Raw genomic sequence first — 21,603 nt, 5'->3', positions numbered from 1 at the left:
TTACTTGAGAGAGAGCACAGTTCATGTGCTATAGCAGAGGGAGGGGCAAAGAGAGAGAGAGAGAGAGACAGAGAGTCTCAAGCAGACTACCCCATGTGGGCTCCACCTCAGGACCCTAAGATCATGACCTGAGCTGAAATCAAGAGTTGGATGCTTAAACTACTGAGACACCCAGGCACACCAAGTTGCACTGTTTTTATGAAGGGATTTAGAGAGATTCTAAAATAATGTCCTATAACATCCCCCACTAAAATCTTCCCACTCTGACATAAGATTAAGAGGTTCTTTATGATCGACCTTTCAGTCAAGAACTATAAAACCACCTGGCAAGTGTAATTGAGAACCAGAGCAGAATATTGGGAATTTCTAGTTTCCTCATATGAACTCTGGTCTTCTAATCAAGCTTATATAAAAGTAGACTCCTTTCTTCTCATTTTTGCCTCTTCCCACCTCATTGAAGTTCACACTGAATAAGTTAAAAATCCATATATTTGATATTTTTTTCCTGGATGAAATTGGATATCCCAATCTTCTGGAACAGGTTGGTAGGAGTATCAGTTAAAAATTCCAACAATTATTAACACGTTCATAAAAATTAGAGTGAGTCATACAGGTTCTGCAAAAACGAATAAATTGGCCCATTTTGAAACCATTCTATTCAGTCATTTATAAAAGTATTTACTGAGTGCTTTTCATGACACAGAAGATGGGGTACCAGGGCCCTGGGTATACATTAGTAAACAAAGCAAACATCCCCATTCTTGAGGAAGTTAAGTTCTGGTAACATTCTCTTTCTTTCTATTTTTTAATTTTTTCAGAGTGGGAAGGGGTGAAGGGAGAGGGAGAGAGAGAGAATCTTCAGCATGGTTCCATGCTCAGTGTGGAGCCCAACAAGGGGCTTGATTTCATAACCCTGACTTCATGATCTGAGCCAAAATCAAGAGTTGGATACTTAGCCAACTGAGCCACCCAAAGCTCCTGGTAACATATTCAGTGGCCATTCTATTGTTACTTGAGCAAGCTCCTTGGAAGGTGCCAACTCACTTCCCGCTCCCTACAACAATCTTCAGTACATACCCTGAAGAGCCCTGGTAAATACTATTATATCTGTTTCATTACATTTTCAGTGATGACAGAGAGTTTCTTGGAAATTGATTTCTCTGTATGTTACCCAACTAGGCTTCCCCATAAACCAATTCTGATTTCAAAGAGAAGAGTTAAATTAAATCATGGCAAGCAGTTGGAGGAATAGTGAAGTGTTAGATTTAAATTATTTTTGGTTAAAAACAAAAGTAGCTTGGGGTGTTGCTTTAATATTTCTAATCACCACAGAATTCTGTAATACTTCACTAGGTTACTAAGAATTTTGGACTTTTGGTGTATATGGGGGGTAGGGAGAGGAGAGGTAAAGGAGAGAAGTAGTAGTGGTTGTTAAAAGATGAGAAGGGAAAGGATAAATGCTCATATTCTCAACACCAACAATTTAGGCAAATCTAGTATTTTAGGAAGTTCTTCATGTACAAACTGGAAATGTACATTAACAGGAAACTTGCTACCCACTCCTTGACTCTCCTTTTCCCATCCATGTGTCTGCTGGGATCTATCAGTGGGTGGGGTGGAAGACACTGTCATTGTTTATAATGCTCATAAGCCTGCATGGATGTGAATGACATATATTTAGAAATCAAAATAAAGCTTTAGGAAGATCTTCAATTTAATGGAAACTAGTCTAGTCATTTGAGAACCACAAAAGCTTTTTAGGGAAAATCTGCCTCTGCAAGTTAAGGAAGTGTGGGTGTACTGGAGTCCTGGTGACACCTTATGATGTCAGTCACCCCCAGCCTGAGGTTGATTGGCTATGAAGAGCTGAAGTCGAGTTTAAATTCTTGCACCGTCAGAGAAGTGAACAGCAGAACATCAACACAAGAGTGGCATCATTGGGCATAAATTTCCTCTTTGAGAACTTCAGCCTCATTGTTGAGACTTTTGGGGAAAAATCTTTGTGAACTAAAAAGGGTAAGAAATTTTATTTTTTATGAAAATTTTTAAAATGACTTCTGCTATGTTTGGAAAATATTAAATGTGTGCAAATGTTGAAGGGCATTATGCCACCTAGAGAAAGATGGAGAGAGCTGAGCCTTGGGTTAAAATGATTTCCATTTTTGTGCCTGTTATTATGCCACAGCAAATAATGATATGATAATGACATATTAAGTAAACAGAGCCAGATGTTTTTCTCTGTACTACTTTAATTAGATCTCTGCACAGCAGTTCTAAAAGGGAAAGTTTACTGAACAGGAGGCAAATGGAAAGTAATTTTGAAGGTTAGTTTTAATTACCAAAACAAATAAAACTTTTACATTTAGGTTTTGTGTATATAGTGATGTTCATGGCCTACAAAACATTATGAAAGAATTTAAACTAGACTGGCAGGCCTTCCAAAATACGGTCTTTCAAATTAAAAACCGTTATGCTACTTATCTAGGTAGTATCCAATAATATTATGAACTGAGTAACTAAACGAAGATGCTAAGACCACTGAAATAAACCAAGGATGGATAATTACAGTGCTTTTGTATTGGTTATGTAGGTATTGTTGTTAGCATGATGCCTTGTAAAAAGAATTCAATAAAATGTTGAATATAACTGTCTTTTTAAAATATAACTGTCTTTTAAAAACACTTTCCATTGTAGAAGACTTAAGAATATATATATATTCCAATCCTTATTTTTATTTGCTGCATTTATTTCACTTCATCTGTATCATAAGTGTGTGTCTTCCATAACAGAAAATGGGAATTGTGGTCATGTAATGCACTCCCTATGACATCTAGAAAATCCCAAGTGTAGTAGCAATACTTGAAGCAACCAGCCTTCTTTAGGAGCAGTAACTTCTAGTGAACCATACTCTCCATGCACCTGAGGGTCAAATAGACTATCCTAGTTTGATGTAGTTGGTTAAAATGTGTGAACAAACAATATTCTAAAGGCATCGGTCCACTTAGCTATGCCAAAATGGTAATGTAGACCAATGTTCCTCGGATGCTTAGAGGCCTTCCAAATCTATGTTTAAGTTTAGGGCATCTTGGACTTATTTTACTATGGTTGAAGGCATATGATGTGGGATCAACTATAACTGACTTAAGACAATTACAGTTGGAAGGACTGGATATTTTTATTGCATTATTTGTTTGGTGTTCCAAATTCCTGATAGAATTCATATCCTGGTCAAATTCTATTTTATTTTTAATTTTTAATTTTTTATAAACATATATAAAATTCTATTTTATTTTTAAAGAGTAGTAATGAAGCAAGTTGCAGCTAATGGAGATTCTGGTTAGTTGGATTTGGATAACTTTACTTTTGTAGGACCAGCTAATTACATACTACCGTATTGTTATTACAGTTATTACTGTATCATTATTACAAAAGACTGTATACTCAGCACCTAGAACAGTGCCTGGTTCATAGGATATACCTTTTTTTTTTTTAAGATTTTATATATTTGACAGACAGAGATCACAAGTAGGCAGAGAGGCAGGCAGAGAGGAGGAAGCAGGCTCCCTGCTGAGCAGAGAACCTGATGCGGGGACCCCACGATCATGACCTGAGCAGAAGGCAGAGGATTTAACCCACTGAGCCGCCCAAGCGCCCCTCATAGGATATTCTTAAAAAGCATTTGTTGACTGCTAATGGATGGATACATTGTTCATGGTACTTTTGAAGATTAACAACACTAAGTAAAAAATAAGCACATCAAACATAATAAATTGAGCCTGTGATTTTTTTCAATCCTTTATTTCCTTCTTTTGGCTTATTGCTTTCATTTCAGTTTACATAAAAGAAGATACATACTTTACAGTGAATCTTAACTTGGAGGAAGTTTCAGAACAAATTTCCCTTCTTGGAAGCACAGAGAATTTCTGGTTATACTTGAGAGTATCCAGAGAGAGACTGAAGTTCCCTACTCCTGATCTTAAACATTTTGAGTGTTTTCAACTCTGGGGGAAAAAATGAGAAAGTTTGAAAATCTTTTATACCCACTGCCCTTCAAGCTGGTGGAACGCAAGTTGAGGTTATTGATTTTTTTGGTCACATGCTTTCACTGTAGAATGATAGCATATACAATGTAGAAATGATATTTACCAATCACCAAAAAAGAACTTGGGATTCTGGACTCATCTCTTTCAAGAGGGCTTGTAGCTATTTTGCCAAATAATTACTCAAAATAAGGCTACCACATACCTGCTTCTGCCCTTTTTAGAATGGTAGCTGAAAAGTGTATAAACTTTTGCAGCTCTCATTTGGAATATACTTCACAAAAGCATAATTATTCTTATAAAAATACTAATTGAAAGCCTAATATAAGGTTTAAGATCTGACTTTCTTTAATGCTTGATGGCAGACTACATTCTATGAGAGGCACCTTCCACTCTCAGGACCCTTGGGTGCATTTTATTTTAGTTTGGGAAATTACTGTTGTAGGTCAGGGTGCTAAATAGTATTTGGAGAAGCACAAGGAAATTACTGCATCTCTCTTGTGTTTCATAGCATTCCAACCCTAAGAAACATGAATGCTGGAAGCACATACTTTGTTTGTAAAAAGTCAAACATTCATTAGTGTAGTATATCAGCTATTTTTTTTTTTTTAAAAGAGAAGCAAAACAAACAAAACTAAACTAAAAAACAAGAACTCAGTATTTACTGGCCTTATATCAAGTCTGGAATATTGCTAGCTTTCAGAACATCATGAGATTATCACCCTATTAAAATTTCAGTTTGAAAATTAAAATGGTGAACAGCCTAATTTTCATTTGACTTGTGATGCCAAAACCACTTGGCATGCAGTTGAGAGTATCATATTTAGGGGAAACTTTCCTTGGCTTAAAAAATGAACCTAAGAACTTAAGAAAGCAAAATGTTTTGATTGTGGGAGCTAAGGGGAAATAGAGAAGAGGAAAAATTTTCCTCTACTCTCGTAGGGTCTTCACTGGGCTAAGACTTAAACTGACCTAAGTGAGATTAACAGGAGAAAAGCACGTAAGTTTTATTGAAATTTCTACATGTATATGGTAGCTTTCATAAGAGAATGAAGACCTGAAGAAGTGACCAGAGCAGAAAGCTTTTCTACCTTTTATTTTTTTAACCTTTTTATTTTTATTTTTAAAAGATTTCTATTTATTTGTCAGAGAGTGTGAGAAAGAGAGAGAGAGAGAGAGAGAGAAGCAGGGAGAACTGCTGGCAGAGGGCGAAGCAGGCTCCCCACTGAGCAAAGAGCCAGATGCTGGACTCTATCTCTATCCAGGACCTTGAGATAATGACCTAAGCTGAAGGCAGACACATAACTGACTGAGCCACCCAGGCGTCCCACTTTTCTAACTTTTAGATAACGAAACAATACTTATGTGATGAACTGACAAGACAAAAGCGTTTGGGCTGGGGCAGTAAATTGTAGGGAAGTGACTGGGAAGATAGGATTAGTTTAACAAGGTTCGTTTGAACAGACTTCTCTCAGCCCTGAGCTCTCTTCTCTGAGGATGAGTACATCTTCCCTCTGGGTACAGGGAAGCCACCTTTCACATGGGAGTTTCCTGCTTTTAGGAAGAAAAAGGATCACAGGATCTTTCTTACGAATGCTGTTTGTCATAAAAAATAATTTTTATGTCAAAGAGGCATATTTGGGGATATAAGATATTCTGGCTTCTTTCAGAAGTAATATCTTTTAAAATCAGGCTTTTTTAGATGCAGTTGAGCATTTTCGTGTTTTTTCTATTAATATTGGCAGAAGATTTGAAAAAGAAACAAAAATATCAAAATATAAGGACTAATATGAACGACACTGAATCAGAATAAAGAAAATAATACACATGAAGAATAACTATGTTGAAGTGGGATAACATTCATACATAAAATGAGAATATCTATTGGGCTATTTGAGCTGTATGAAAGTAGAAATGAGGAATGTTCTCAGTCTTCTTAGGATTTCTATTTTCTTGAATAAATTTAAAAACAAATTAAATGATTTCTGGAGACGTGTTACAGGTGCTATTCAGCATATTCAGACATTAGTGAGCAATGTATTCTTATTTTCTAGATCAGAGGTTAAAATTATTTGCAGGACCTTAAAAACAAAAGTGAAGTCTGAAATAAACTTGCAGGATTTTTGACAAAATGCCTGGCAGTCCATCTGACAAATTGGTTAAGGCAGCCACAGGGCTTATAAGTGCAGGGCAAATTATTTTCCCTTTAAGTCATTTCAGTAACTTTTTGTATTAGCATGTAGTACACCTATTTTTAGATCTAGAACAGGCTGTTTCCCCAAATCACCAGTTCTTGAAGTGTGGAATGAAGCCACCATCCAGGAAAATACAGTTTGATTTTATATGTTTCACTCAGCGTGATTCACAAGAATATTCCAAACCTCTCAACTTCCTGAGATCCTTCAGTAACATGAGTGACATTTTAGAGAATTTAGCACAATCTATGTTTCTGTTGTAGCACAGCAGATATTAAGAGCTTTCTGGAGTTGTAATATGAAGGCTGCCAAGTACACTTCTTCAGATCAAGGAAAAAAGGGCAAAACCAACCTATTTTGTCTAAATATTATTATGAAGTTATAAATGTGACTGAGAAGCAATTTGTGTGTGTGTGTGTGTGTGTGTGTGTGTGTAGACAAGTTAGATGATCCATCAATGGTATCCCTAAATTTCATGTTATGTGTATATTTGACAAGTTGATGTACCACACTAAGGTGCATAATTATCATAAAAGTGATTGGTCAGAAATCTCTCTATTCCTCTTTCTTTACTTGTTCCTCCATTTATCAAATTTTATGGGTTAGAGGAGAAGTATTTATAGACCTCTCCATTGAAATATTTTCAATTTATCTCTTAGAAGTAAGGTTTCTTTTTAACCTGTTTATTGAGATATAATTCAATATATACTTTACACACTTGAAGTATACAGTTCAATAATTTTTAGCCATTGCACAGAATTGTGCAACCTTCACTGAAATCAAATTTGGAAAACTTTCCTCACCTCCAAAATTCACTCCTTAACTGTCTCAAACTCCCATCTCTTCCAGCCTTGGGCAAACACCAACCTACTTTCTGTCTCTATAGATTTGCCTATTTTGGACAATTTATATAAATGGAATCATATAGTATGTGGTCTTTTGTGTCTGGTCTTTCCCTCACTATAATGTTTTCAAGGTTCCTCTACTCTGTAGCATGTATCAGTACTTCATTCCTTTTTATGGCTGAATAATATTCCATTGTGTGAATACAGTACCTTTTATTTTTTCATCAGCTGACAGACATTTGGACAAGTTGTGTTTTTTAATAGGAAAAAACTGTTAAAAAATTAAAACTTCTATATTTCTTTAGCATAGAGAAAACATCTTCTGTCCTTCACCACAGGTAGAGGTGTCACACCCAGCTATGAAGACCAGTATCCTGCTTATGTTACTTTGGGGATTGTCCTGTGCTCTTCCAGTCCCAGTAAGTATCAGCGTAGGGATATATGAAATAAACCTTTTACACCTAAAATTCCACAATGTTCATTGGCTATAAGCAAGGTGGCTGTGTATCTTCCAGTCAGATGAAAATAGTAGTTTCTTAGGAAGCTGTTTTCTTTAAAATATTATCTGAGTTAGTCCTTATTCTGTTGAGTCATATAGCTATGATTCTCATTTTTCTTCATCATCAGTGGTTCTCAAAGTGCTGTCCCCCAACCAATAGCATCAGCATCAACTAGGATTTTGTTAGAAATGAAAGTTCTTGGATCCTACTTTAGATCTACTGAGCCAGACTCTCTAAGGATGGGGCAATCTGTGGTTTAAAAGGCGTCCAGCTGATTCTGATTCATACAAAATTTGACTATTACTTCCTACATATGCAAAGTGTTAAAAGCTACTGCCTTGGAAAAGTTTCTGTGTTAACCATGTGCACTAAATTTTCTAGGTAGCCAGGTATCAAAATACTGAATCTGAGAGCTCTGAAGAATGGAAGGTGAGTAGAAATAAGGTTTTTAAAAATATTATTAATTTAATATATTATTAAATATATTGGTTCCGCCACAGATGTTGAAACTGTTAATGCTTTAAGGAACACCTTAATAACCTAAGGTATAGGTAGTAAGAGCTATAATTTCTAGTTCATGTGAAAAAATTTAGTTCATATAATGTTTCAACTTCAACTTGGTAGTATAATTCAGTGAGGAGGTACTTTTTTCCTTTAGCTTTATTTTCATAATGGATGTCCACGGTAGTGGAAGGGAATGGATGACAGTGAACCAAACTGCTCTTAAAGGATTAGGACTAGAAATCTGTTTTACCAGGAAATGTCGGGCAGGCAGGAGGTCAAGTCTTAGAAAGTGAGAAAAGACGGACGATGAGAGAATACTACAGTCTCTGGAGTAATAGCTAATGTTGATTGAGTATTAACTCTGAATAACCTAACAGTTACTAATTCTCAAGAACTCAAGAACCATTGCTAGGCTCTTCTATGTGCTTTACAAGAGAACACTGAGACACAGAGAGTAACCTAGTTTGGTCTCAGTTACATGGTTATTAAGTGTTAGAGCCAGACTTTAAACCTAGGTCACTCTGGCTCCAGAATCCACATTCTCTATTAGGGTATTATAACCCTTTCAGGAAGGGGCCAAGTCTAGGAGAGCAACAGGTTCTCAAGACTGAAACTACAAGTAAGGCTTGAAATCTTATGCTAAGTCAGAGTATTCTGTTCATAACCTTGTTACCTGCTGGCTTTTGCATATAATGGAGCTTGGGCACAACATTATTAGTGGTTGCCACATCATGTCAGAGGCTTGGGATGGGGGCTCTGCCCCTGCCTAAGAATGGAATTGGCATTGCAGGATTTCTCATGAACTTTCATCAGAGATGTCCTTTGGCTGGTTAAGTGAAAAGCAGCCACTATAGATCCTCTCTCTCATTCAACCAAAGACTCTAAGAGTACCACAAACGTGTTAGGTTCTCACGTTTAGCTTTGGCATTAGAAAAATACCAATGTCTTGCTCCCTTCTATCCTTTAATTCTAAATGATAACCGATAGTTACTTCTGAGAATCTAGCATTGTGCCTGCCTGTGGGGTCATGGGCAAAGATTCCAAGTGATTATAGCTCCTTCCTCTGGGGAGATACCCCTGCTTAGCATGCTGAGAGGAGTGTTAAAACCATGCTGATAGCAGCTCCTCCCTGCTTTTCTGTGCACCTCAGGCCTTCACACCCATGGCTCAGCAGCTTTGAACCACAAGGAATTTGGGGATCCTGCTGTGCTTAAGGGGAAGGGGGAGTGGAGATGCAGAGAAGGCACAAGAGGTGGCTCAGGCAATCTTAAGAGTTCTTATAAGATCAAAAAAAGTGAAATACATCAGAACTAAGCCTAATTAAGTTTCAGACTTAGTTTTTGCGTATGTGTGATCTTATGTAATTCAAGAAAGGTTTAATGGCTTTCTCAATTCAGTTTTATCTATCACTGAATTTTATAAAGTGATATTCTCAAAATGGATTATTTCTTTAGTTTATATCATATTGATGCTTCCAATTTCTTCCTCATAACAACTCTGTGGAGTATGCACAGTGATTGCTAATATTCTTAATTTATGAACAAAAAATTGACATTGAAAAGGTGAATTGAATTGCCCAGATACACACAGAGTGACCAAACATCACAGTTTACCCAGGACTTAGGGGCTTCCTGGAACATGTGAATTTCAGCACTAAAACCAAAACAGTGGTTTTCAGGGCTATAACCAAAAGCCAAGAAGCTAATTGAGACTTAAATCTGGGTTCTAAGTTTCAATGCTGGGTTTTTTTTCCCCCTATGTTACATTTTATCTAGGTTGTACAAACAACCACCTCCAAAGAAAGTATATTTTTCTCTAAGTGAAGTATCAGAAACACAAAAATCTTCTAGGTCTTTTAGCTCACAAGAACTTTCTAGGCCATCAGGCCATATCATATTCTCTTTTTAGCCATTTCACCATAAAATGCCATTATTACTCATGTAAATGTAAACTATATATCAAGAAATGAAAAAAATCAACTAAAATTATTTTATTTTATTTATTTTTAAAGATTTTATTTATTTATTTGACTGACAGAGATCACAAGTAGGCAGAGAGGCAGGCAGAGAGAGAGGGGGAAGCAGGCTCCCCGTGGAGCAGAGAGCCCGATGCAAGGCTCGATCCCAGGACCCTGAGACCATGACCTGAGTTGAAGGCAGTGGCTTAACCCACTGAACCACCCAGGCGCCCCTCAACTAAAATTATTTTAAATATCCACGAGACATGATCCATCTGTAAAGGAGTAATTTGTTTTCCTTCCTGTTTTTACAGGGACAGTTGGCTCAGACACCAACACCACCTTTGGTAACTATCTCATTCATTTTTTTTTTTTTCCATAAACATCTCATAGAGTAAATTTACTTTAATACTCTTCTTATCACCTTAAGCCATTTGGACAGCAGTAAATCCAAACTGCAAGCAATTTATATGTATCATATGTTTTTTTCCTTGGAAATTACTAAAAGGAAAATAAACAACTTTTTCTTTTCCTTTTAGGAGAGCAGTGAGTCATCAGAAGAAAGTAAAGTTAGCTCAGAGGAACAGGTAATTAAACAGACCTTTCCTAACTTTTCAGGCTACTTAGGAATTGAAGGAAATGATGTTAGATTAAATTACCTGCAACCATTCTAAATGCAATATTTTCTAACCATTAGTTATGCTAGCTAAATCATCCCATAAAGTAAGAAGAGAAAAATGAGTGGGAGAATTCAGAGGTGGACATAATGTTCATTCCATATTTATCGCTGGGGCCAGACTGTAGACACTGTGGCCCCAGATGTCCTCTAATTAAAAAGAACACACACACACACACACACACACACACACACGCACAAATGGTCCTAAACTATGTTAGACAAGTAATAGCTCATTTATCACTTTAAAAATGTTGCTTTTATAATTGGAGCAGTTCAGATCAGGCAGAGAAATCTTCCTGGTTAACATCAAGTACCTGCTGGGCCTAGACAGCTCCTCCATGTCAAGGATCTTATTGGAGGAGAGAACAGGAAGGCCCTGAAGAAACTTAACTGAAACAGCTTCTTTGGTAATGATTTGTCTTTAAAACAGTCTCAGTGGTAACCCCGGTAATGAGAAAAGCTGACTTAACTTGTAATTATAACCCTTTAAGAAAAAACTGGCTTTTTTCCCTCTTACGTGTGCACTCTTTATTTTCTTAAGACTAAATGTCATTACTTTCTTGGTTGTCCTACCATTTGACCAAACTCAAACCTATGGGGTTCCAGAGATTCCAGGAACCAGGTTTCTCCTTGAGGCTTTGGTCCATGATGTATTTTATACTCAACTAGTTGGAAGATGAATTATTAGTTTACCACTATTACTAAAGATGGTGTGAGGAACATTCTAGAAATTTATAAACACATAATTGGGGATGTTTTCTGGAGATGTTATGATTTATTGCCTCAATATTCTCTGAACTCTCAAATAAGAGTAATAGTATTTGCTTGAGAAGGGCGCAGTATGTACCTATTGAGGAATGGGGAGCTAAAAAGATGCTTAGTCCAGCATACCAGTGTGAACTCTAACAATGGGAAGAGATGTCATCATTCTGTACTCCTAACTGCAAAATCAGACATTGATCCGTAGGGACAAGTGGAAAAATAAAAACAAAGTCAGCAAGAATGCTCTGCTATGGGATATGGTAAAGAGAGCAGATTTTTCCAAAGCATAATGAATGAAGACCCACTATCCTTCTTTATCTGTATAGAGCTTCCAATTGTTTGACTTATGGGGATAATCTCTCTGAGCTCACACTTAGAACTAAGACTCCCTAGTGGTCCCACTAGTTGCACTCTTCTAGCTAAGCCTTCTACAGGCAACCCTCTGCCTGTGTGAATGAAGTATAAATATAGTATGGGTGAGATGTATATCTTACCATAACATTTTACTTTCATTTTAGCTAAAAGTTTCATTCTACTGCCCTAGTACATTCCCCCTGCTGCCCCCCTGCCACCCACCCAGAGTTGGTTAGAAAAAAATGTGGGTCATTTTAAAGTCACCCAATAATTTTGAAAAATGTTTTAAGCCAAAAAATTTGAAGGGTGTTTCAAACATCTCTTTAATGTATCAAAAACAAAAAATTCTCTGAGAATTTCTTCTAGGAATCAGACTTACAATATGATTTGAGTTTCATGAATGTGATTTCTATAGAGCTTTTTAAGAAAGTTTCTGTAGCAGTGAGTGAATTGTGCCTATATAAAATGGAATGGCTTGAGTTTCAACTCCTCTTCTTTCCTCTTTAACCTTTAGTAGACATGTTATTGAGCAGTAAAACTGACCATGGTTTAGAAGGAGGGACAAGAGAAGAAAGTAGGAAGAGCCTAGGTAACACCCTCTATATCAGCTCCTGGAGTACTGACCATATTTGTTAACCCCAAACTCCAGGAAAATGAAGACCCCAGTGACAGCGCTGAATCAGAGGAGGGCTTTGATGATCATCAATATACACATAGACCAGCTGGTGGCCTTTCTAGGAATGGAGGAAAAGAAGGAGCCGATGATGATGAAGATGACAGTGGTGATGACACTTTTGGTGATGATGACAGTGGCCCAGGACCTGAAGAGAGACAAGGAGGAAACTCCAGACTCAAAAGTAATGAGGACTCAGCTGACACCACACAATCTAGGGAAGACAGTGCCCTGCAAGGGGAAGACAGTGGCCAAGATACCACCAGTGAGAGCAGGGAACTTGACAATGAGGATGAGGTGAACAGCAGGTCTGAGAGAGGTGACTCTGCTCGAGAGAGTGAGAGTGAGGAGCACTGGGTGGGAGGTGACAGTGAAGGGGATAGTAGCCATGGGGATGGCTCCGAGTTTGGTGATGAAGAAATCCAGAATGATGATCCAGACATTATCAGGAGTGATAGAAGTAACTCCAGAATGAACAGTGCTAGTGTCAAATCAGAAGAATCAAAAGGAAACAGTGATGAACAAGCAAGCACTCAGGATTCAGGTGATAGCCAATCAGTAGAATATTCCAGGAGGAGAATTTTCAGAAAGTCCCGCATTTCTGAGGAAGACGATATAGATGAATTTGATGATAGCAACACAATGGAAGAAATCCAGAGTGACTCAACAGAAAACACCAACTCGAAAGAAGCTGGTCTCAGTCAATCCAGGGAAAACAGCGAGAGTGAATCTCTTGAAGAGAGTGAGGAAAATCAGTCCCAAGAAGACAGTCAAGATGTACAAGACCCCAGTAGTGAGTCTAGTCAAGAGGATGATCTGCCATCTCAGGAAAGCAGTAGTGAATCTCAGGAAGAAGTAGTGAGTGAGTCCAGGGGTGACAACCCAGATAATACCACCAGTTACTCAGAAGATCAGGAAGATAGTGATTCCAGTGAAGAGAACAGCTTGAATAAACCCTCCAGTTCAGAAAGTGAATCCACAGAGGAGCAAGCGGACAGTGAATCCAATGAAAGCCTCAAAGACTCAGAGGAAAGCCCAGAGTCCTCTAATGAGGAGAACAGTTCTAGCCAGGAGAGCCAGTCTCACAGTGCCTCAGCAGAGAGCCAGAGTGAAGAAAGCCAGTCTGAGCAAGACAGCCAGTCTGAGGAAGATGATGCCAGTGATTCTCAGGACAGCAGCAAATCAAAAGAAGACAGCAACTCTACTGAGAGCAAATCAAGCAGTGAGGAAGATGGCCAGTCAAAAAACACTGAGATAGAAAGCAGAAAATTAACAGTTGATACTTATCACAACAAACCCATTGGGGATCAAGATGACAATGACTGCCAAGACGGCTACTAGTGTCAACTCTCCAAGAAGTGGCTCTCACCTATAGGGGTCTTGGGAGTTGGAGAATAGGGAAATCATTATAACTATAATTTATTGATTTTTTTTAATCAGAAGGACAACCAGAGGTCATTTCTTTCTGAAAGGAAATGTTGTAGGGTGTCACCTAAATGTTCTAGGGTGTCACCAACTTATAGGGTTTAAATACTCTCAGGTGACACCAGAACACACTCAATGAGACTGGAAGCAAGGAAAGATATACATTATAGCTTCACAACTGAAATAGTTACTAACTCATTAACATAATAGTTACTGAGGTTCTATTATGTACCAGGCACTGTGCTAGGTGCTGGGATATAAAGAAGCTTAAGGCTTGTTTCTTGCTCCTGAGGAGCTTATAGAGGGATGAATAAACTTAAAAAAGCTAAACAGGGATACATATGGGGGAAACAAGAATTATTACAATGCAGTGTGTTAAGTGCTATAAGAAGTATGAACAAAATATATGGAAGCACAGAAGATGGGACCAACTTTGCCTTGGAAAATCAGGGAGGTCTTCACAGCAGAAAAGACTAGTGCTGGAGCTCTGCATAAGATTTCTTTGTTGAAGACAAGAGAATTCTATTCATTCCTGGGATAAACAATAGTGAATCCTATATGATTAAATATTTAGTTTTTGAAAGCACTTTCAAATTATGGCACAGTGAGGTATTCTGGATAAAGGAAACTTTGTTTTCAACTTATTTACCCTTTTTGATGCTTTTTTTGGAATTCCCATGAACACTGACTCACCCACACTGGTGATACAATATGGAAGACTGGGTGGGGGAGAGTAGTAGAAAGAAATCCCTCTTTAAATAGAGAACTTTTAGCTTTATTTTTTTCTAAAATCAGTCTATGTGCAATGCTAGAAAAATTATTGTCCTTTACATATATTGCACATAATGAAATTGTGTATATAGAATTCAATTGATTTTTGCCAAATATCCTTTGAAATGTTACCTCAACATAAAATTATATTTTATAATAAAGATAATAATATCTAGAAGTAGTATGTGCTTATTTTTATAGTAATATTATTAGGGAATATCTGTATTAAATAACTCTTCCTTTAAAGCATTAAAGGATCGTTTCCTTTCTTCCATTAAAATAAAAGATTTTCTTAAATTATTTCATGAAAATTTTATGAATTAGGTAGCATTTTGAAAAAATTACTTTATACATCATGATATTTTACCAAATATACCTGTTATATATAAGGAAAAAAGAAAATGAAGCAAGCTCTCAACATTGCTTAAGGCAATCTCAAAAGTTCATCGTGGTTGAGTTTAACATTAGTTCCTTCTGGCCTCTTAGACTCTCATTTGTATAAACTCTGGAATCTACAGGGAAACATATTCTTTACATTTTTAAATTCTTTGTAAGTAACTATTGTACCTTGGCACTTTTATTTTGTGTTTTTAGCCACAATTCCATTAGAGTACATCAGAATTCCCCTACAAATTTATTAAGAGAATCAGGAAGACTTTCATTCATTCATTCATTCATTCATTCCATTTTTTTGAGAGAGTGTGTGTATCTATGTGTATATATGTGAGATGGGGAAGGAGTAGAGGGAGAGAGAGAATCCCAAGCTTGCCCCATGCCCAGTGCAGACCCCAACGTAGGGCTCTGTATCACAAACTTGAGATTATGACCTGAACTGAAATCAAGAGTCAGACACAACCAACTGAGCCACCTAGATGCCCCAATAAAGACTTTCTTTCAGCCTGAGCTTTCCCATCCTTCCCATAATTCCATTCCATCAATATGTTAGAGCTGTTGTCACTTGGAGAATAAATGTATATTCTCTAATCCTACTTCTAGGATTAATTCTACCTCTAATTAATTCTCTAATCCTACTCCTACTCCTACTACTGAGATTTTAATTTAGTAGGTCTAAAGTGAAACCTAGAATTCTCTATTTTTAGAAGGATCCCAGGAGATTCTGATGTAGCCCATCCATACGCTTACATTTGCGTTCTTTGTCTGAATGGATTAAATTACTGACTTTATTAACCTGTAAGTTCCTGCCAACCCACAGCTTCTTATAAGGAGAACTGCCCCATGTTTGGACCTCCTGGGTGCCTGAGGCATAGTTGATCAGGTTCCAACCATTCAACTGCCCGGTCTCACCACAGGAGATTGTTCTGATGAGAACCTGAACCCAGGGGACTTGCCTATAGACTGGACAGCAGCATCAGATGAGACATTTTGCAAAGGCTCTGCCTGAACATAAATGAGAGTGGCTTGAGGTCTAATATGAATTTCCCTCTGTGAATATTTGAGTATTTATGAAGACAGATGTCAACAAGTACTCAAAACAAAAACAGAGAGCCAGAAATAGCCATTAGAGAGAGTCCGTTAATAGTGAAGCACAAAACTGAAAACTATTGAGCTCTCAATGTGAAGAGGCAAAATCAGAATTCTCTTGCTCTCATGCTTGGATCTTGACTCTCCTATTGTCCTCTAGGCCTTCTTGGATTCCTATAATGCTCCTTCCTTTTAAGTGCCACTTGTACCCTTACAATACATTCACCTTTCTTGAGACAAAATGAGTCAGTCTTTGTGACTTGAGGACAAAATGCCTAATCAACTCAGACTCATAGCCTTAGGTATTAAGTTTAGCAGTACTCCCAGGTCATATAATCCTTTTACCAAGTTAACTAACAGGACTTTTTGAAGAAGAATAATGATAAGAATTGTATCTATGTTGGTGTTAGAAATCATCTTAGGCAGATGTGGGAGAGTTTTAAGTTCTCATCACTCATTTTATGTACTAGGTATGGACACTGGTCTATTTTATAATCAAAAGTATAAAAATATTATCCAAAAGAAAGCTGACTGGACAGGGGCGTTAGCTTTGAAGGTGTATAAATTTTCTCATGGAGTACCTCACTGAAGTCTATAATGGATGAGTCCACTTGAGTAGCCAAATCACAATCAGAAATCAATTTTTAATTTATAATGGGGAGAATAAGAATTAAAGGCTGCGAGATGAACACAAATGAGACACAAATGAGAGCTATGTGGCATGCATGCTTAATAGCACTGGGCTAAAATAAGATGATCTATCTATGGTGTTCCATGAAAAATGTTACAGTTGGGACTCAAATTCTAGAAAGCTGACTCCTTCCTGAAAAGTACTCCAAAGAGCCATCATCAAGTCTTGCCACAGTGACCCTGATTTTCTAAGATTACTAGGGTTAACCCACTCTTCTTTAAATGCCCATTGTTCCTTTACATAAATTATTAGTATAGTTGAGTTGGTTTCTGTGGAGTCCTGTTGGCCTGGAGCCATTATGTCTTCTCCAGATGATTTTGTGTATTTATGTAGATCTAAAAATTTAGTTCCTAAACTATAATCTTAATTTACTGCTCCTAGTTCCTGATATAATGTCGGCACTCTCTGTGACTCCAAAATAAATACAAATTGATGGTTTCTAATCTTCCCCATTTACCCACTGACTCATTCAAACATTTATGGAACACATCTTATGATCTATAGAATGATGAATGAGACCTGATTTCTGCCTTTAAAAAGCTCATAATCTATGGCAGAGACAAAAGTGTATGCATGGTGATAGACGGTTAGAGCAGTTATAGGGCTGTCATTAAATTTCCATGGGTGTACGTGGAAGGGAGTGCTTAACCTGTTTGGAGAGCTGAAGAGGTAATAGGACATCTAATGTAAACCTTGGGAAGTGAAAAAAAAAAAAAAAAAAAAAAAACAGGCGAGAAGCAACTCCAAGCATAGGGAACAGAGAAGTAAATGTGCAAAATTATTTATGGCATGTTAATGTATGATAAAAAAAAGTAATCTGGTGTTACCAAAGCACTGGGAAGAGAAGAAGAGAAAGAGGAAGTTATACGTGGAGGTTTCTGAATGCCAGATTAAGGAGAACAGCTTTCACTGTTAATGAGTACCTTTCTGGAGCCAGGTTTTCATATACGATATACATATCATAAACACCTTTTGACATAGGTATTATAAATTCTATACCCCCTTTAAAAACATATAACAAATAAAGATTAGCAAATGAAACACAGAAAAGCTAAGTTAAGCACCCTACTCATAATCCAAGAATTAGCACAGTCTGATTCCATTTCTGTTCAATGACAGGCCACAGAAAATTTGGTAACTTTCTTTTCTTTTTTTTTTTTTTTTAAAGATTTTATTTATTTATTTGACAAAATCCCTTTGCCAAATGCCGGAGTTGCAGACTTGCTCCTGGCAAGAGTGAAGCAAGTGAGCGAGTAAAACTACCCCGGTGTGAGTCATCTCCAGGAGTTCAGTCTTGATGACAGTGTCAGTGCAGAAATTGACTCCTGGGAGTTCACAGTATCTCCTGACAGGACCTTCCAACCACGTCTGGGCCATGACTTAGGTGGTGGTTGAGGCGGCAGGCAGGGTACCTGCCTTCTGGTGTACTGGGGTGAGCAGCTGAGCCAGCCAAGGAAAGGTTGGATGATTAAGCAAGAAACAAGGGATTCTTGGTTAAACTGAAGACTTCATTTGGGAACCAAAAATCTTAACAAATAATCTTGGATCTTGAGCCACATATTTCCCCTGAAAAGTATGCATTTTTTTTCCAGCAAAATTTTGTTGGGGGTTGTGTTACTGAGGAATGAACTGAGATGAGTATGTGGAACTTTTATTTAATAGCATACTATACTAGAAATCTGAAGACCTGCAGGGGATTTAAAATTCCAACTCTTGTTATAACTTTTTAAAAGATTGTGAAATCTAAAAATGCACATGAATCAAGTTTTAATATACTGTATGATGGGTGGGTGAGGCTGTCCATTGTACCATTTCTTTCTTTGAATTCTCAGGCATGGTTTGGCAGTGCAAGAACTCTGTAACATTAACAAATTCAATAAAAAGTAAATATAAAAAAAACAGAGAGAGAGAGAGAGATAACAAGTAGTCAGAGAGGCAGGCAGAGAGAGAGGAGGAAGCCGGCTCCCTGCCAAGCAGAGAACCCGATGCGGGACTTGATCCCAGGACTCTGAGCCAAAGGCAGAGGCTTAACCCACTGAGCCACCCAGGTGCCCCAAATTTGGTAACTTTCAAATGAGCACTACAATACTACTGACTAGTCACCTTGCTATTTATTACATCACAGGATTTATTTGTTTTAAAACTAAAAGTCTGTACCTCTTGACCCCCTTTACCTATTTTGCCCGCTCCACAAATCCACCCCACTCTGGTAACCACCATTCTATTCTCTGTATCTATGCATTTTGTTTTATTTTGTTTAGAGTCCACATATAGGTAGAATCATATAGTATTTGTCTTGCCCTTCCTGATTTACTTCATTTAACTTAATCCTCTAGGTCCATCTATGTTGTCGCAAATGGAAAGATTTCATTCTTTTCTTTATGTCTAAACAGTATTCTATTGTATATATACAGACACCATATCTTCTTAATCCACGAATCCATTGATGGGAGACTTGTTTCAAAATCATAGCTAATATCAATAATGCTGTGATGAGCAAAGGGTTGCATATCTTTTTGTGTTAGGGTTTTAATTTTCTTCAAATAAATAACCAGAAGTGGAATTTCTGAATGATATGGCAGTTATGTTTTTAATTTTTTGAAGAAACTCTATACTGTTTTCCATAGTGGCTATACTAATTCACATTTCCACAAGCAGTGTATGATGGTTGCCTTTTCCCATATTCTTGTTGACATTTGTAATTTCTTATCTTATTGATAACAGCCATTCTAACTGATATGAGATGATATCTCACTGTGGTTTCGATTTGTGTTTTCATGTGACTGCTGGCCATATGTATGTCTTCCTTGGCAAGAGTATCTGTTCAGATCCTCTGCCCATTAATCAAATTATTTTTGATATTCAGTTGAAGGGTTCTTTATGTATTTTAGATATTAACCCTTACTAAATATATCACTTGGAAATATTTTCTCCCATTAAGTTGCCTTTTCATTTTCTTGTTGGTTTCCTTTGCTGTGCAGGAACTTTTTTAGTTTGATGTAGTCCCACCTGTTTATTTTTGCTTTTGTTGGCTTTGCTTTTGGAGCCAGATTAAAAAGCTCATTGTCAAGAACCATGTGAAGGAGCTTACTCAGATGGTTTTTTTTTTTTTTTTTCCTTAGGAGATTTATGGTATTAGGTTCTACCTTCAAGTCTTTAATTCATTTTGAGTTAATTTTGTGTACGGTATAACATAGTAGCCTACTTTCATTCTTTTGCACGTGGCTGTCTAGTTTCCCAACACCATTATTTGAACAGACTCTCCTTTCCCCACTGTATATTTTAGATTTTCTGTCATAAATTAACTGACCATCTATGCCTGGGTTTATTTCCAGGCTCTCTATTCTGTTTCACTATGTGTCTATTTTTTATGCCTATACCATACTGTTTTGATTGCTATAGCTTTGTAATGTAGTTTGAAATCAGGATGCGTGATGCACAGGATGCATTTCTCAAGGCTGCTTTGGTTATTCAGGATCTTCATGGTTCCATACAAGTTTTAGGATTCTTTTTTTCACCAGTGAGTGTGATGTTAGCTGTGGGCTTGTCATATATCGCCTTTATTTTGCTGCAGTGCATTCCCTCTATACCTGCTTTGTTGAGAGTTTTTATCATCAATGGATGTTGAATTTTGACAAAAGCTTTTTCTGTTTCCATTGGAATGACCATATGATTTTTATCTTCATTTGGTTAATGTGGCGTATCACGTTGATTTGCAGGTATTGAACCATCCTCACATCTTTGGAATAAATCCCACTTTATTATAGTGTATGATCCTTTTAGTGTACTGTTGAAGTTGGATTGCTAATACTTTGCTGAGGATTTTTGCATCTATGTTCATCAGGGACATTGGCATGTAATTTTCTTTTTTTTTTTTTTGTGGTGCCCTTGTCTGGTTTTGTTAATAGGACAATGCTGGCCTCAGGAAATGAGTTTGGACGTATTCTCTTCTCTTCAATTATTTGAAGTTTGAGAAGGATAGGTATTACAGCTTCTTTGAGTGGTTAGTAGAATTTACCAGTGAAGCCATCTGGTCCTGGACTTTTGTTTAAAGGGAGGTTTTTGATTAGTGATTCAATTTCCTTACTAGTAATCAATATATTCAGATTTTCCACTTCTTCATGATTCAGTCTTAGAAGATTGTATGTTTCTTTAGATTTATCCATTTCTTCTAGGTTGTTCAGTTTGTTGGTATCTAATTATTCATAGTAGTCTCTTGTGATCCTTTGTATTTCTGTGGTATAACTTCTCTTTGATTTCTGATTTTGAGTCCTTGGTTTTGTTTGTTTGTTTGTGTTTTTCTTTTCTTGATGAGTCTAGCTGAAGGTTCACCAAATTTTCAAATAACCAGCTCTAGTTTCATTGATCTTTTTTCTACAGTCTTTTTAGCCCATATTCCCGCTCTGATCTTTATTACTTCCTTCCTTCCACTAACTGGGCAATCAGAGCCCGATGATTAAAGATTGTCCTCTGTGTGGAATGTGTGTGTCTGCCAGCTTTAGTGGGGAAGTGGAAGAGCAAAGACTGGGGTGCTCTCCCTCTAGTTTAGCAGAGTAGCAAGAGAATGCGACTGTGCATGTCCACAAGTACCAATAAGATAGAAGAACAGTACAAAAACCAGCACCTCTGTCCCTGGAAAAGTCCCAACAGGCCCTGCCTGTCCATCGCCACATTAAGATTAGCAAATGAATCTCCTTCATATATAGTTTAGGTGCTTTCAAACAG

At 37.3% G+C, this 21,603-nt stretch overlaps 1 protein-coding gene across 1 annotated transcript; it reads left to right on the top strand.

Moving 5' to 3' along the window:
• Positions 1 to 1,888: 1,888 nt before the first annotated feature.
• DMP1 (dentin matrix acidic phosphoprotein 1) lies at positions 1,889 to 14,880 on the top strand. Its single transcript, XM_082726623.1, has 6 exons — positions 1,889 to 2,016; positions 7,419 to 7,499; positions 7,962 to 8,009; positions 10,356 to 10,388; positions 10,581 to 10,628; positions 12,486 to 14,880. The coding sequence occupies exons 2-6, from the start codon at positions 7,440 to 7,442 to the stop codon at positions 13,848 to 13,850; spliced, it is 1,554 nt and encodes a 517-aa protein (XP_082582749.1). The 5' UTR covers positions 1,889 to 2,016; positions 7,419 to 7,439; the 3' UTR covers positions 13,851 to 14,880.
• Positions 14,881 to 21,603: the final 6,723 nt, after the last annotated feature.

Source organism: Mustela nivalis (genome assembly GCF_964662115.1).
Source record: "Mustela nivalis genome assembly, chromosome: 4".
NCBI classification, from domain to species: domain Eukaryota; kingdom Metazoa; phylum Chordata; class Mammalia; order Carnivora; family Mustelidae; genus Mustela; species Mustela nivalis.
Note: the sequence above shows the minus strand (reverse complement) of the source record. Positions and strands in the feature narration are given on the sequence as shown.

What these genes read in the sequence shown, in the direction of transcription:
- DMP1 (XM_082726623.1), top strand. Translation starts at nt 7,440, where the DNA reads ATGAAGACCAGTATCCTGCTTATGTTACTTTGGGGATTGTCCTGTGCT. An exon ending in AGAGCTCTGAAGAATGGAAG is followed by an intron (nt 8,010 to 10,355) that starts GTGAGTAGAAAT and finishes CTGTTTTTACAG; the next exon opens with GGACAGTTGGCTCAGACACC. An exon ending in AGACACCAACACCACCTTTG is followed by an intron (nt 10,389 to 10,580) that starts GTAACTATCTCA and finishes TTTTCCTTTTAG; the next exon opens with GAGAGCAGTGAGTCATCAGA.